Consider the following 13094-nt stretch of genomic DNA (forward strand, 5'->3'; position numbering starts at 1 on the left):
AAATAAAAAAAATTATTTAAACCATTTATCTTATGTATTTGATTAATAAAAAATCAACAGTTTAAAAATTCATTAATAAATTTAATTAAAAACAAAAAATATGAAAAACAAAATATTCATATTTTAGGTGATTAATTTGATTGTTAAATATATAAAATAAGAGGCAATGGGTTTAGTTGGTTTTGAAGTCGATTAGTCCCACACCGACAAGAAGAACGACATCAGACTGCTTTATATGGGGAAGCTCAGCAGCAGTTATCGTCCCTTCGGGGACATCCGATAAAATTGGAACGATACAGAGAAGATTAGCATGGCCCCTGCGCAAGGATGACACGCACAAATCGAGAAATGGTCCAATAAAATTGGAACGATACAGAGAAGATTAGCATGGCCCCTGCGCAAGGATGACACGCACAAATCGAGAAATGGTCCAAATTTTTTTCTCTTCTTCTTTGCCAAAACCCTACCTTCTCCTGGTCGTTTAATGATGGCGGACTGTGGAATCGGTTGAGGACATTATTACATTGTGGTTATTGAGCTCTTTTTATTTGCTTTTGGTTGCTCATCGCCTCCTTATGCTCAATTAAGGCTCGAAATCAATGTGTGCAGCCATGGCCGTATTTTGAGGAGGTATCCATCAAAACTTCCGCTTTCAAACGATCTGTTGCATCTGTGTGTGTATGTGCAGTTATATGATTGTGTTTCGAACTTCAACCTCTTAGAGCTTTTTTTATTTGGTTTTGATAGATTATCGCCTCCTTATGCTGAATTAGGGCTCGAAATCAATGAAACACCAGGGAGCAGCCATTGGCGAATTTTGAGGAGCTATCTAAAAATTCGCTTTCAAATGTATCTTGCATCTGTGTGTATTTGAGCAGATATATGATTGTGTTTCGAACTTCAATCTCTAAGAGCTTTTTTTATTTGTTTTTGATTGATTATCGCCTCCTTATGCTGAATTAGGGATCGAAATCAATGAAACACCAATGGGGGCAGCCATGGTCGTTTTTTGAGAAGGTATTCATCAAAACTTTGGTTTTCAAATCATCTGTTGAATCTGTGTGTACATGAAGCATTGAGCAGATGTATGATTGTGTTTAGAATTTCAATTTCTCAGTTTAAATCTGTGTACGCTTTGCATTTCAATCAGGGCATTTTGAACAACTTATCTGAATTTGATTGCAAATTATGGTTTTGCCAATTTTGTGAATCTGATCAATTTATTTGCCACTGGCCAAGGCTCAAATTATGATGTTTATGATGATTTGTGACAGAAAATATAGTAACAAGGATGATCCTAAGCAATGGCGATGATAACTGGTTGAATGCTATCCAAAGTCGTCATAAAAGATGTGGAAGCCATGATCAGCTTCATGTTGCTGTTGATTTCTTCCAACCATTATTGAAAAGTAAGGCTTTGTTCGTTAGCAGTTTGATGAGTTCAATGAGACTCGCGGCTTATTCAGTCAGCTATACATGACTCTTTGGTTGTGACTATAATAATCTAGAAAGTGGCTTATTCATAGAAGAGCACTGGTTGAAAACTATCTGAAGCCGTCGTAGAAGATGTGGAAGCCATGATCAGCTTGATGCTGTTGATTTCTTCCAACCATTATTGACAAGTAAGGCTCTGTTTGTTAGAAGTTTAAAGAGTTTAACGATGCCTCACGGCGTATTCAGTCAGCTATACATGATTGTTTGGTTGTGGCTTAATGATATAGAAAGTGACTTATTTAGTAAGTTTCAAATGGGGAGCTTTATGCAAAAAACCCAAGTTTTTTTTTTCAAATCTTGCCCCTCCCAATGAAAAACACGCTCCTACCATCTATATGAAAAAACCCTCCTAAACAAAAACTTTGTCAATCTATATAGATAGATTAATCCATACATATAATTTTATCCATACAGTATATAATAAAAAACCAACCAAACAGCGCCTAAGTGTGATCTTTCCTTCCTTTTCCCATCTTTTTGGCCTGTGCAATATTTGTCCTTATGGCCGTAGTATTGTTTGTTATCGTAAGAAAACATAGTGGTTGCCCAGATTATCGACTATGTGTCGTGCATCCCAATTCTGGTCATGCTTTCGGGTTCAAGGTAACTAAAGGAGAAGTGAATATAATCATATTTCATAAATAGTAAATTAGTTCGCCTACTGTCACGCTCAATCCCCCCCCCCTCCCCGGGGGAGTGGGAGTTCAAGGACTCATTAATTCCGATGCTTGACTATCCTGATGTTACAAGGATCAGCTTTGATAACATTTATAAAATTCCTTGACAACAAAGCCGATAGGCTGACCCAATAACCTTTAAATCAACTTAAAACTATGGTGTTTATTTGTAGCCCACAACTTTGAGCTTATAGGGACCCGAGAAATCTAATTTTCTATCCATGTGAGACGGGTTTTTACACCTATTGAAAGGCTGAAAACTTGGGGCCTATTTTGTTAGAAGCTTAATGAGCTTAACGGGACTCGCAACTTATTTGGGAGCTATGCATGACTGTTTGATAGGGGTAAAATGTATAGAAAATGGCTTATTTATTAAGCTTACTAGGGGGAGCTTTATGCAGAAAGCCAAGTTTTATTTAAACCTAATGGAAGACCAACTAAACAGTCCCTCAGCATCGTCTCACACCAACCGGGATGAGACCCGCTCCTTTCATCAGCAAATTGCGGTTTTAACTGATCTGTACGAAACTTGAGTGACCATTTTTATCTATTTTTGTCATTTTTAACGGCAGCAACATCTTATACTGAAAACTTGGCCGATGATTTGTTGATTTTGATCGAATTACTTCTCTTTTAGAACAGTTTTTCTGTGACATTTACACAGCACTTTAAAGGCAAGCAGAACGATTCAAATGTCAGTTTCAGTCCACGGCTAAGCCTTCCACGACGACGAGATGTCGGCTACAGCTTCACTGACTGTGAGATACAGTCCATCCGATCCGAACGACTCCAAACTGTTCGATTGGTGTAGCTTTTCCGTCACACTTCCTGCAGGATTTGCCAACACAAGTTGCATTCCAAATCAAACAATAATTTTATTTTTTACTTTTAGTTCATATTATGATAATGTGGAACCTCGTTAGATTACTCTCTAAAAGAGTCTTTGATAAGGGAATAGAGGTTCCAACATGTATCAAGTAGAAATGGTCCAAGTATGGACGGGACAAACCTCACTGTCCCACGTTCGACACGACATGGGACATTGACAAGAACTCACTGTTTCACGTTTGGCGCGACAAAATGGGACAGCGTGGGACAAGAAAGCTTTTTCTTGTTTTTGTAGTTTGATTATATATTTATAATCTCACATTAACCATGTTTTTTTTCAATACTTTGCTTACACTTTTTTAATGCCAATCCAAAACATATGCCAATTTCTCTCGACTTTCTATGTTTTTTCTAAACTTGACATTTTCTAATGTAAAAACCATTTTGTCAATTTAATAGTGTTCAAATAAATAAAAAGATTTTTATTTGATATATACTTTAATTTAAAAAATTTGATTTGTTAATGGATATGTAAAATATTTTTTGGTTAGAAAGTTTTTAAAAAGAAGATGTTGATCACATTAAATTTTAGAGCAATTTACATTTTATAGTTTGCCCAACGATTGATTAGCTCTCCACAACAGTTGCTAATTAACGATGTTAACTCCAGACAACCTGAATGTTATGAAATTGAAAAAGTAGAGACCATCAATGTAGAAAGTTTGTTTTAAAAACCAAAGCCAAAAATTTGAACAAATCACAAAGACCATCAACGTAATTCACTCTATTTTAAAAACATTATTGGTCCTTGATTTTGGTCACTAGGTCCATTAAATGATAAGTTATAAAATTGGTTTTTTAAATCAGAAATTAATAAAAAGTATGTTATATTTTCATAAAGTTTATTTATATATAAATAAAATTAGAGTCAAGCAGTATGGGGATATTAGATTACAAGTTCTTTTATAACAGGATGAATGTCGTATGATACTGATAAAGGCTAAGACAAGAAATAATGTTGAACCACTACGAAAGGAAGGGAAAGAATATAGATCGAAGAACCATCAGAAAGTCTAATAGTTGGGTATGATCAGTATTTTGTTTTAAATGAATACAAAACAATGTTATTTGTATCATGAAAATGGAATCGTATTGGACATATCTGAATATGATGGTTTATATCTAAAATATTGGTATTTTTTTTAACATAATTAGAAATGTTGTAGGTTATTTATATTTGTTCCTTATTTGAAGTGCTCCTAAATAAAATAGAGTTTCATGGTTTGGTTAAGGAAAACGACATGTTTGTTTTTGTTTGATCAACTTGATGGGTTTAAAAGCTTATTTGATTATTCATCATGGAAATTGGTGAAACTAGCCATTTTGAATAATATTCGATCATATTTTACCTTTTTTCAAGTTGATAAAAAAAATAGTCAAATTAAATATAATTAGGATGGGTTCAACTTGCGAAATTGGCGTTATGGCTTGTTGGATGGAAGCAAGGGCTCGGGAAAAAAAATTGTCTTGGCAAATGAGCCACAAGAATAATATTTTGTTTATAAATTGCAAGTTGTAAATGAGCACCTGCGAAATCTTGACTATTTTGGTTCAAACGGGAAAAAGTTGCTAAAAAGTGAACATTTTCGTACAAAATGGCTAGTTTAGTCAATTTCCATAAGCAGTATTTGCACACCTTTTGCTTGAATCTTAAGTAATGGTTGTATAAACAACTCACTCTTTGTATGTTGTTCACATTAGATCATCTTATCTCAAATAGATCTTGGTAAAAAAAACAACTTTTAAGTTGTTTTCTAAGATGAGCTTTCGAACGGGTACAAGGTCTCCTGACCTTTTTCAGGATGCATTGATCGGCTTCGATTAAACGTTCCACTACGAGCCTAATGGTTAGAATACTATAAAACTTAGAAAATATTACGTAATATTATTATTTTACCGAGAAAATTAATACTTTATGAATACAAGAACAATTCAACAAAAAGAAAAAGAAAGAACAAGTACATAGCTTTTACTCAAGGAATCTTGATAATTGAAGTCACGCTAATGGGTCACAACATCGAGAAAATTGAAATCGATAACCAGCAAACGTCAGATTGAACTATCACGCTCGATAAAAAGAAAAAAGAAGAAAGCAGTAAATATATATATATATATATATATATGTGTGTGTGTGTGTGTGTGTGTGTGTGTTGGTGGTGTAAGATGATGAGGAGCTAGACACACAAGAAATGGTAGAGGATTGTATTGAAGTTCTTGGGCTGTTCAAGCTGAGGTACATGTCCTGCCTTCTTAATCACCTCCAATGATGCATTCTTCCCCAACATTCTAAACCACAACAATATCACACTTCAATATACATATACAAAACTGTATGTATATGCCACAATCATTGACGGTTCACAAAATTCGCTAACAATTAGATGTCGTATTAGTTGAATCAGAAAAAAACAAAATTGTTTATCATAAGTTTAAATAACTTTGATCTTCATGTTTTTATTGGAGAGGAACAGAGGATAGACTCCAAAAGACATATATAATATATATATATATATATAGAGAGAGAGAGAGAGAGAGGGGGGGAGGATCAAAAATCAGAACAAGTTCAAAATAAGATAACAAGAAAACAACCAAATCATATGAATCACATATGGTTTTACATGTGATTAGGGAACGCTGTCAATATAAGGGTGAGCGGGCGACCTGACCCGCGATCTCAAGTCTAGGCCAAAGTCGCATGAATCATATGTGATCTTATACGTGATTTTAGTGTAAAATCACATGAGATTTGTTTGTTTTCACGTTCCCTTGTTTGGAGACTATTCTCGTGTGAACCTTACTTTCACTCTCTCTCTCTCTCTCTCTCTTTCTCTCTCTCTCTCTCTCTCTCTCTATATATATATATATATATGATTAGGGGTCAGTTTAAGTTAAAAGGCTAAATAATGTGTGAATAAAATAAAAGAAGGTTCATAAGTGAATTCATCGAAAAAAATCTATTTGAAGATGCATATGTGAACCGAACTTACAAATTATTAATATGGGTGCACATATGCATCTTCAAATGAGTTTTTTCGATATTGAACATATGAACATTCCCTTATTACCTTTTCACGATATTTGGTCTTATTATTTAAACCTCCCACTACATCACTATGTTTATAAGTAATATATATGGTGATACGTTTATTATACTTGTATGTTTATAAATATGTAATTGTCATTATAATGAGATACATAAAACATTTTAGGATAAGCAATGGGAAGGAAGACATACTCTTTAAGCTCTTTTCCCATATCCAACAAAAAGAGGTTATCATGTTCACCCCATATGATCAACACTTCCTGCATTCACTTACATCAAATTAATGGGTAACCGAGAAACTCAAATCAAGTGAACACAAATACCATGTTTGTTTTTGTTGCTAACAAGTACCTCAAAACGAATAGGTTTGAACAATTTCCGATAGTTATTTTGTCACAAAACTCCGGATAAATCAATCATAATTGCAAAATCGTACCAAACACTTACCCTGTAAGTGCTTACCGGTAAAATTTAATACTATTGTTTACTTACCGGGTAAGTTTCTTGGTCCATCCCATATTCATCCGATAAGAAAATGTGATTTAGTAAGCGCTTATCCGGGTAGGCGTTTGGTAAACGGCCCCTAAGATACATGAAAATCCTTATTCTCCGAAAAGAAACTGAGAAGACGAGAGGGTTCCAACATATATCGAGAAGAAGATGTGCAAGTTTAACCAATGTGAGACTCTAATGCATCCTATAACGGAGGCTAAACATACCGTGTAAAATATATGGGACCCCAAAGTAACTGGTTGGTCCGATAACTTCGAATCCAACTTAAAGTTATTGATAATACATAATTCAAGATTTATAAAAACTTAGAAATCCCATTTTGTATGAATATAGGAAGAGTTGTTACAATTAAATTAACAAATGATTAACAGTGTTAGATTAGAACCTGTTGAAGAGGGGAAATGGTAGGGGTGTCATCTTGGCCAAGTGTCAGCCCTTTCAGCAATTCCAACTTTTCCTTCCTGTTTTCACCATACAATTTCTGCACCCAAAATTACACTTTTTCTTAGTTATATATTTACAATTCAATATATAACCAAACCTTCACTGTATTCAAAAATGAAATCATGTACATATCTTATCTTCCAACCTTATTTTTGTTAGATATGTTTCTGTTCTTATTTTTCCATAAATACAAGACAAAAAGATAATCAAATAACCACAAGGGTGGTGCTTGATTGGTTTGAGCTTGACTCTAAAGATCAAAAGTACTAGGAAGTCTCAGGTTCAAATACAAGGAGGAATAAAAATCCCCTTGTGGCCATGGAGGTTCAAATGCGGTGGCTCCGGGCTATCTACAAAGCAGGTGGTCGCCTGGGGATTAGTCGACTCGCATAACAGGTTGGATATCCAAGTTAATAAAAAAAAAGATAATCAAATAAGATAAAGAAGAGCAGTTAACTTAAGGGGCTGTTTACCAAACGCTTACCCGAGTAAGCGCTTACCAAGTCACATTACCTTACCGGATGAATATGATAAAATACCAAGAATCTTACCCAGTAAGAGCGAGACAAGGACCAAGAATCTTACCCGGTAAATGAAGACGACGACTCTTACCATGGTAAGTGCTTACCAGGTAAATTGTTGCATACGATGTCATTTTGGTGGACTAAAATCTTATTCGACAAGTAAATGATAGTGTTAAATTTTACCGGTAAGCGCTTACCGGGAAGTGTTTGGTAAACGGCCCCTTAATCTTAATATATTTTTTACAATACAATCTGTTAACAACCGTTGATTTTGTCAATTATGTATTGTTCTTCACATATTTTTACAAGAACAATAATTAATTGTTGACGCCTAAATTAATAAATGGTTTAATTTTGAAGCCAAGAATGCAGAGAATTTAAAGCATTCCTACAGATTAAGAATCATAATCAATATTTAATTAGTGGATGATTAATTGCAAACAAAATGAATTCTGTTGTTTAATCAACAAATTATAATTAACAATTAAGAGCCAATATTGATGGCGCAGCATGAAAAAGACAAAAACATTTTAAAATTGAAATGAAGACTTACGTCAATGAAATCGTTGAGAAAAAAATCCGGCATGTAGCCACCGTTGTAAACAGCCAAACGCAATAACGTCCGGAGCTGGCCAGCCGTCTCTGGCAGCATTAGCTCTTCGATTGTCTCCAAGTTGGCCCTCTTCATCAGCTCCTGATTATCCCTCCGCCTCATGTTAACTCCTGAACTTGAGATCACCACCTTCTCTACCCTTTCCGGCCACATCGCAGCCATTCTGTACGCCACGAAACCACCGTAGCTTGTCCCAATCACCGAGTACTTGTTCACCCCAACCTTCTCCATCAGCTTCGTAATGGCACTTGCTTGGAAGATCTCCGACCGTTCGGAGGAATTCGAGATGGATTCTCCGAAGAACACTAGATCGGGGATGTAGACGTCGAAGTGAGTCGCGAGAAACGACACCTATAATTATATAACATAGATTCAATAACTTTTTTAAACTACAAAAACCGTACGACATCATTTCTTAGGGAATACTGACCTGTAGCCGCCACTGCCAAATGCCGTGAGGACCGAATCCGTGAAGTAAAAGCAGCGACGATTTCCGATGGTCACCATTTGAGGGTGGTTTAGGTCCCCAAAAGTGGATTGTGGTGTCGGCATCAACGTCGAGGATTTGGGAGGAGAGTCCAGCGGCGGTGAGGGAACGGCGGATGAAGGAGCCGTACAAGGAGACGAAGCTGAGGCATGAGGTCACCATTGTTGTGGGTGTGCAATGAATTCTGAGGAAGTGAATAGGAAGGTTTTTTTTGGTAAGCTACTTCTGAAAATGGGCATGGAAAGAGGTGTGAAAATTTGGTACAACAGTTTATCTTTTTTGTAATGTTCTTTGAATGATGAGCAAATTATAAATTTGGTCCTTAAGGTTTTCTATTTTATACAAAACTGGTCCTTTATCTTTATTTACTATAAAAGAACCCTCTATGTATGCAATTTGCCTAGTTTTGTTCCCTCACACACTAGCACTGAAGTCCATCTATTCTCTTTGGAGGTCCAAATATGTACATGATCAGGACTAGTCGATCTCGTTCAAACAATCACCCTTTCTTGACCTTCTTTCTAGCATGAAACCCCATCTATACTAAACACCACCTCCCACTCTTTCTCTCTACCCTCTACACCACGACGTGAAAACCTGTTTCATTTCTAATCCCCGCCATCTTTGTCGCCCCAAGATCCACTGCTACCACAAATCGGGCACAGTTTCCACACCCCAAACATCCACCACACACTCTACCCACCAATACTCCATCGACCTCTTAAACTCTAGGCACCACAACACCCTATCCTCGTTGTTGTTTCCATGACCACCCTACGACATTGCCACCATGGCTTCTAATTCACTCTACCATATGTATTCCTTATCTGTAAACATCTCCCTATCTCTATTGTTTACATTTAAAATAAAGCTTTAACAGGAGATGGAGGAGGTTGACAGATTGGGTAATGCCAATAATGGTGTAGGAAACGAGGAGGGTGTTGGTGGGTGGTGGAAGATGTTCTAGAGGCAAGAGATATAGGGGCTAACGTCGAAGATGGAAGGGGGTGATACCGGTGATGCAAGAGGTTGACGCTAAAGATTCTTGAAGATGGAGGTGATACGGGTGTCTTCACGTCACCAAGAAGTTAGAGGAGGGAGAAAAAGTTTTTATTTTTTATTTTATTTATGAATTACATGTCATCGTATCATCGTCTAATTGGTGTTAAAAAATGCAAAAAGACAAAATAAAGAAACCAATAAAATTTTAATATCAAAATGGAGAGAAATTTAAAAGATGAAAACCACCCTCGTATTTGACAGAGAGATAGACGGACGATGTGTGATGGACCAAGGCAAGACAAATTGCATATATAAAGGGTTCTTTTTATAATAAATGAACATAAAGGACCAATTTTAAAATAGATTACAAACATCAGGGACCAAACCTATAATTTACTCTTGAATGATTATTATGCATCTTATTCTAATCATGTTCTTTATCTTTTGCCTTCATCATTATACAGCGGGTATATATACAATATTATTATAAATCGGAAATCAAAAAAATAAAAATAAAAATAAATTTCCGGCATTCTTTGAAGTTCATATCTTAACAAAATAAAAGTTTATAAGCGGTGACGGAACTCGACTTGCTAAATTGAAGATCCGCAAGAAAATTTGAAAAAAAAAACCTATCTACGTTGTGACGTACCAGTTAAGGTTTAAGGGACATCTCATATTTTTTAAGTTTGAATCCAAATAACGCTACTAAAACCCTTAGGTTCATCTCCTATGACTCCAGACAATTTATGGTCGCTCGATGAATATTAATCGGTACACGTAAATTAGTTCAAACACATGGACGGATCTATCGTGGTGCATACGGTGGCACGTGCCACCGTATTATTCCTCCGTTGAAGGGTAAAAAATTTTAAGTTCGTGAAAGGTGCAGCCATATTAATTTGTTGTGTGTCACTGTATGTATTTTGAAACCCCAATGAGAACAAGTTTTATTTGGTAGAGTTGGTTTGCAAGGCTTATATTCCACCACAGACTCAAGTTCGAATCATGTTAGTGTCATTTTTTTTAATTAAATGGTGCCATCGTTTGAATTTTTTTTCCATATATTTGTTTCTTATAGTCAGACGATACCACCGCTTGAAATTTTTACCCTATATTTTTTTTATAGTCAAATGGTACCACTGTTTAATTTTTTTTTTGCCCTCTCTATTAACAATCACGGTCACCCAATAAAGCTTATAAAACTTTTTGTTTTTAGTATAATTTAATAAGTCAAATTGTTGTTATAATTTATTTAGAATTAAAAATAAAAATGGATTTTTGTTTACAGTTCTTAATTCTCCTTTCAATATCGAGAGTTATTATATGTAATGTTTAATAAATGAAATGGTTTTAAAATATAATGGTTTATTTAATATAATATAATATTCAAATCGTTTGTTACATGCCCCACAAAGGATGGAGAACATTCTAATCCTACCAAACAATCCTACAACTCTCTTCTGCTTTTGCTTATAAAATATGTAACGTTTTTTAGTGGGTTTTTTTAAGTTTCAAAAGAAAATTAAGGGCCGTTTACTAAATACTTATCCGGTAAATGTTTATCAATAAAATTTAACATTGTTATTTACTTACTGAGTAAGATTTTAGTCCATCAAAACGACATCGCATGCAACAACGAACCGTGGTAAGAGTCGTCGCCCTCACTTACCGGGTAAGACTCTTGGTATTTGTTTCGCTCTTTATGAGTAAGATTCTTGGTCTTTACCATATTCGTCCGGTGAGGTAATGTGACTTGGTAAGCACTTACCCGAGTAAGTATTTGGTAAACGACCCCTTAATATAATGATTTTATTTTGAAAAGAACGAAAAAAAATATAGTAACGATGTTTTCATTTTCTTATCATGCATGACAAAATAAAATAAGACCAACAATTATACCTTCGTTCGGCCAAACATGTTGACATAAATTAAGGGCAGTTTGGTAAATTATGATCATGGTTTATACACATTTGATAACCTAGTAAAACATGTAAACAACAACGTTTTGGGTGCATTTGATACATTATATATGACATTAGGGGTGAGCATAGGCGGGTACCCGTTTTATTTGATAGGAACCGGAACTAGCGGTTCTTGAGATATTGGAACCGGAATATGAACCGGTTAGAGCGGTTATTGAATTTTTGGAACCGAAACCGGAACCGTCGGGAACCGGTTCCGAGTACCCGCTTCCTAAAATATTAAAATTTTGGTATTTATAAATAAAAAATAAAACATTGTCAAAACACTAATAAATAAACAAGAATACAAATTATACGGAATAATGGTTACAAATATTGTTTAACGATTACAAACCATAATAGACTAATAATAAATGTTGAAAGTTTAACGATTACATACTATAATTGTAAAGGTTCAAAGTTTAACGATTACATACTACAAATCCAATTAAACACACAATTTAAAAAAATACGGATCATTTTATCTCAAATTCTGAATCTAGAGTTCTAAGTTCTTGACCTAATTTAACCTAGTATTAAAAAAATTAATTTTTTTAATTGAAAAATACCGGGTACCCGCCGGTTCCGGTTCAGGGTACCCGCCGGTTCCGGGTATCCGGTGGGTAACGGTTCCGAAAAATTGAGAACCGGAACCGGAACCATTCTCAATCGGTTTTGTATTTTAGGAACCGGAACCACTCATATCGGTTCCGTTTCTGGAACCGACAGTTCCAAGGCAGTTTCGTTTCCGCAAGTGGGTACCCGGTTCCGCTGCTCACCCCTACATGACATGATACAACATAACAAAGATCACTGTTTTACGTTTAGTACATTAAACAGAACATGACATAATAAAACAGGGATTAACCGTTCAGTTCTGTTTAGTCCTATCTAGATACCAAAAGCACTCTTTATGTGCATAGTTAGTTTATTTTTTGCAAATTACTTGATAAGTTATTTAATACATGAATAATTAAATGTTGGTTGAGAAATTAGTCGTTGTTGCTCAATATATAAAGAGGGAAGTTTAGGGGAAAATCCTTAAAAAATGAAAAAACTGAGAAACACTCTGGTAACTAATTTATTATAAAAAGAACCATTTATATATGCAAAATGGAGGTGTTCTCGTTTGAACCTCCACATATACATATATATATATATATATATATATCTCCATATATATGTATACTAGAAGCGTACTCGCGCAATGCAGCGAGATATATCGTGATTTTAATATTTCATTTTATTCTTTATCTCAGTCGATGTTATAATATGGCTTTATGTGATTTTGAGAAAAACGATGATGCTTTTATTTTTGAATAAAATATATGTTTGAAGATATCATAAAATTTTGACAAAAATATATCGATATTAGTATCAAATTAACTATTTGAAATTCCTCATTTTTTGTGTAATTTTTTAATTCAACTTTTTTTATAATTTAA

The 13094-nt window shown here is 34.9% G+C and overlaps 1 protein-coding gene, 1 long non-coding RNA gene and 1 pseudogene across 4 annotated transcripts; 2 read left to right on the plus strand and 1 right to left on the minus strand.

Annotated features, from left to right (window-relative positions):
- Positions 1 to 260: 260 nt before the first annotated feature.
- LOC112501323 lies at positions 261 to 355 on the plus strand (annotated as a pseudogene).
- Positions 261 to 3268, plus strand: LOC112500829. 3 transcript variants are annotated; one of them, XR_003067376.1, is made up of 4 exons: positions 261 to 630; positions 748 to 1017; positions 1275 to 1622; positions 2836 to 3268. It is a non-coding gene; the product is annotated as an uncharacterized LOC112500829 (long non-coding RNA). The 3 variants fall into 3 exon arrangements; XR_003067377.1 differs by lacking the exon at positions 2836 to 3268 and having other exon boundaries at positions 1275 to 1409; positions 1509 to 1716; XR_003067375.1 differs by lacking the exon at positions 2836 to 3268 and having other exon boundaries at positions 1275 to 1716.
- A 1959-nt stretch (positions 3269 to 5227) lies between these two features.
- Positions 5228 to 8845, minus strand: LOC112501171 (putative 2-succinyl-6-hydroxy-2,4-cyclohexadiene-1-carboxylate synthase). The gene is made up of 5 exons (XM_025104847.1): positions 8627 to 8845; positions 8137 to 8547; positions 7001 to 7096; positions 6295 to 6362; positions 5228 to 5345 (listed from the first exon to the last, which is right to left on the minus strand). The coding sequence occupies exons 1-5, from the start codon at positions 8843 to 8845 to the stop codon at positions 5234 to 5236; spliced, it is 906 nt and encodes a 301-aa protein (XP_024960615.1). The 3' UTR covers positions 5228 to 5233.
- Positions 8846 to 13094: the final 4249 nt, after the last annotated feature.

Source organism: Cynara cardunculus (assembly GCF_001531365.2).
Source record: "Cynara cardunculus var. scolymus isolate 2C chromosome LG 17, CcrdV1, whole genome shotgun sequence".
Taxonomy (NCBI): domain Eukaryota; kingdom Viridiplantae; phylum Streptophyta; class Magnoliopsida; order Asterales; family Asteraceae; genus Cynara; species Cynara cardunculus.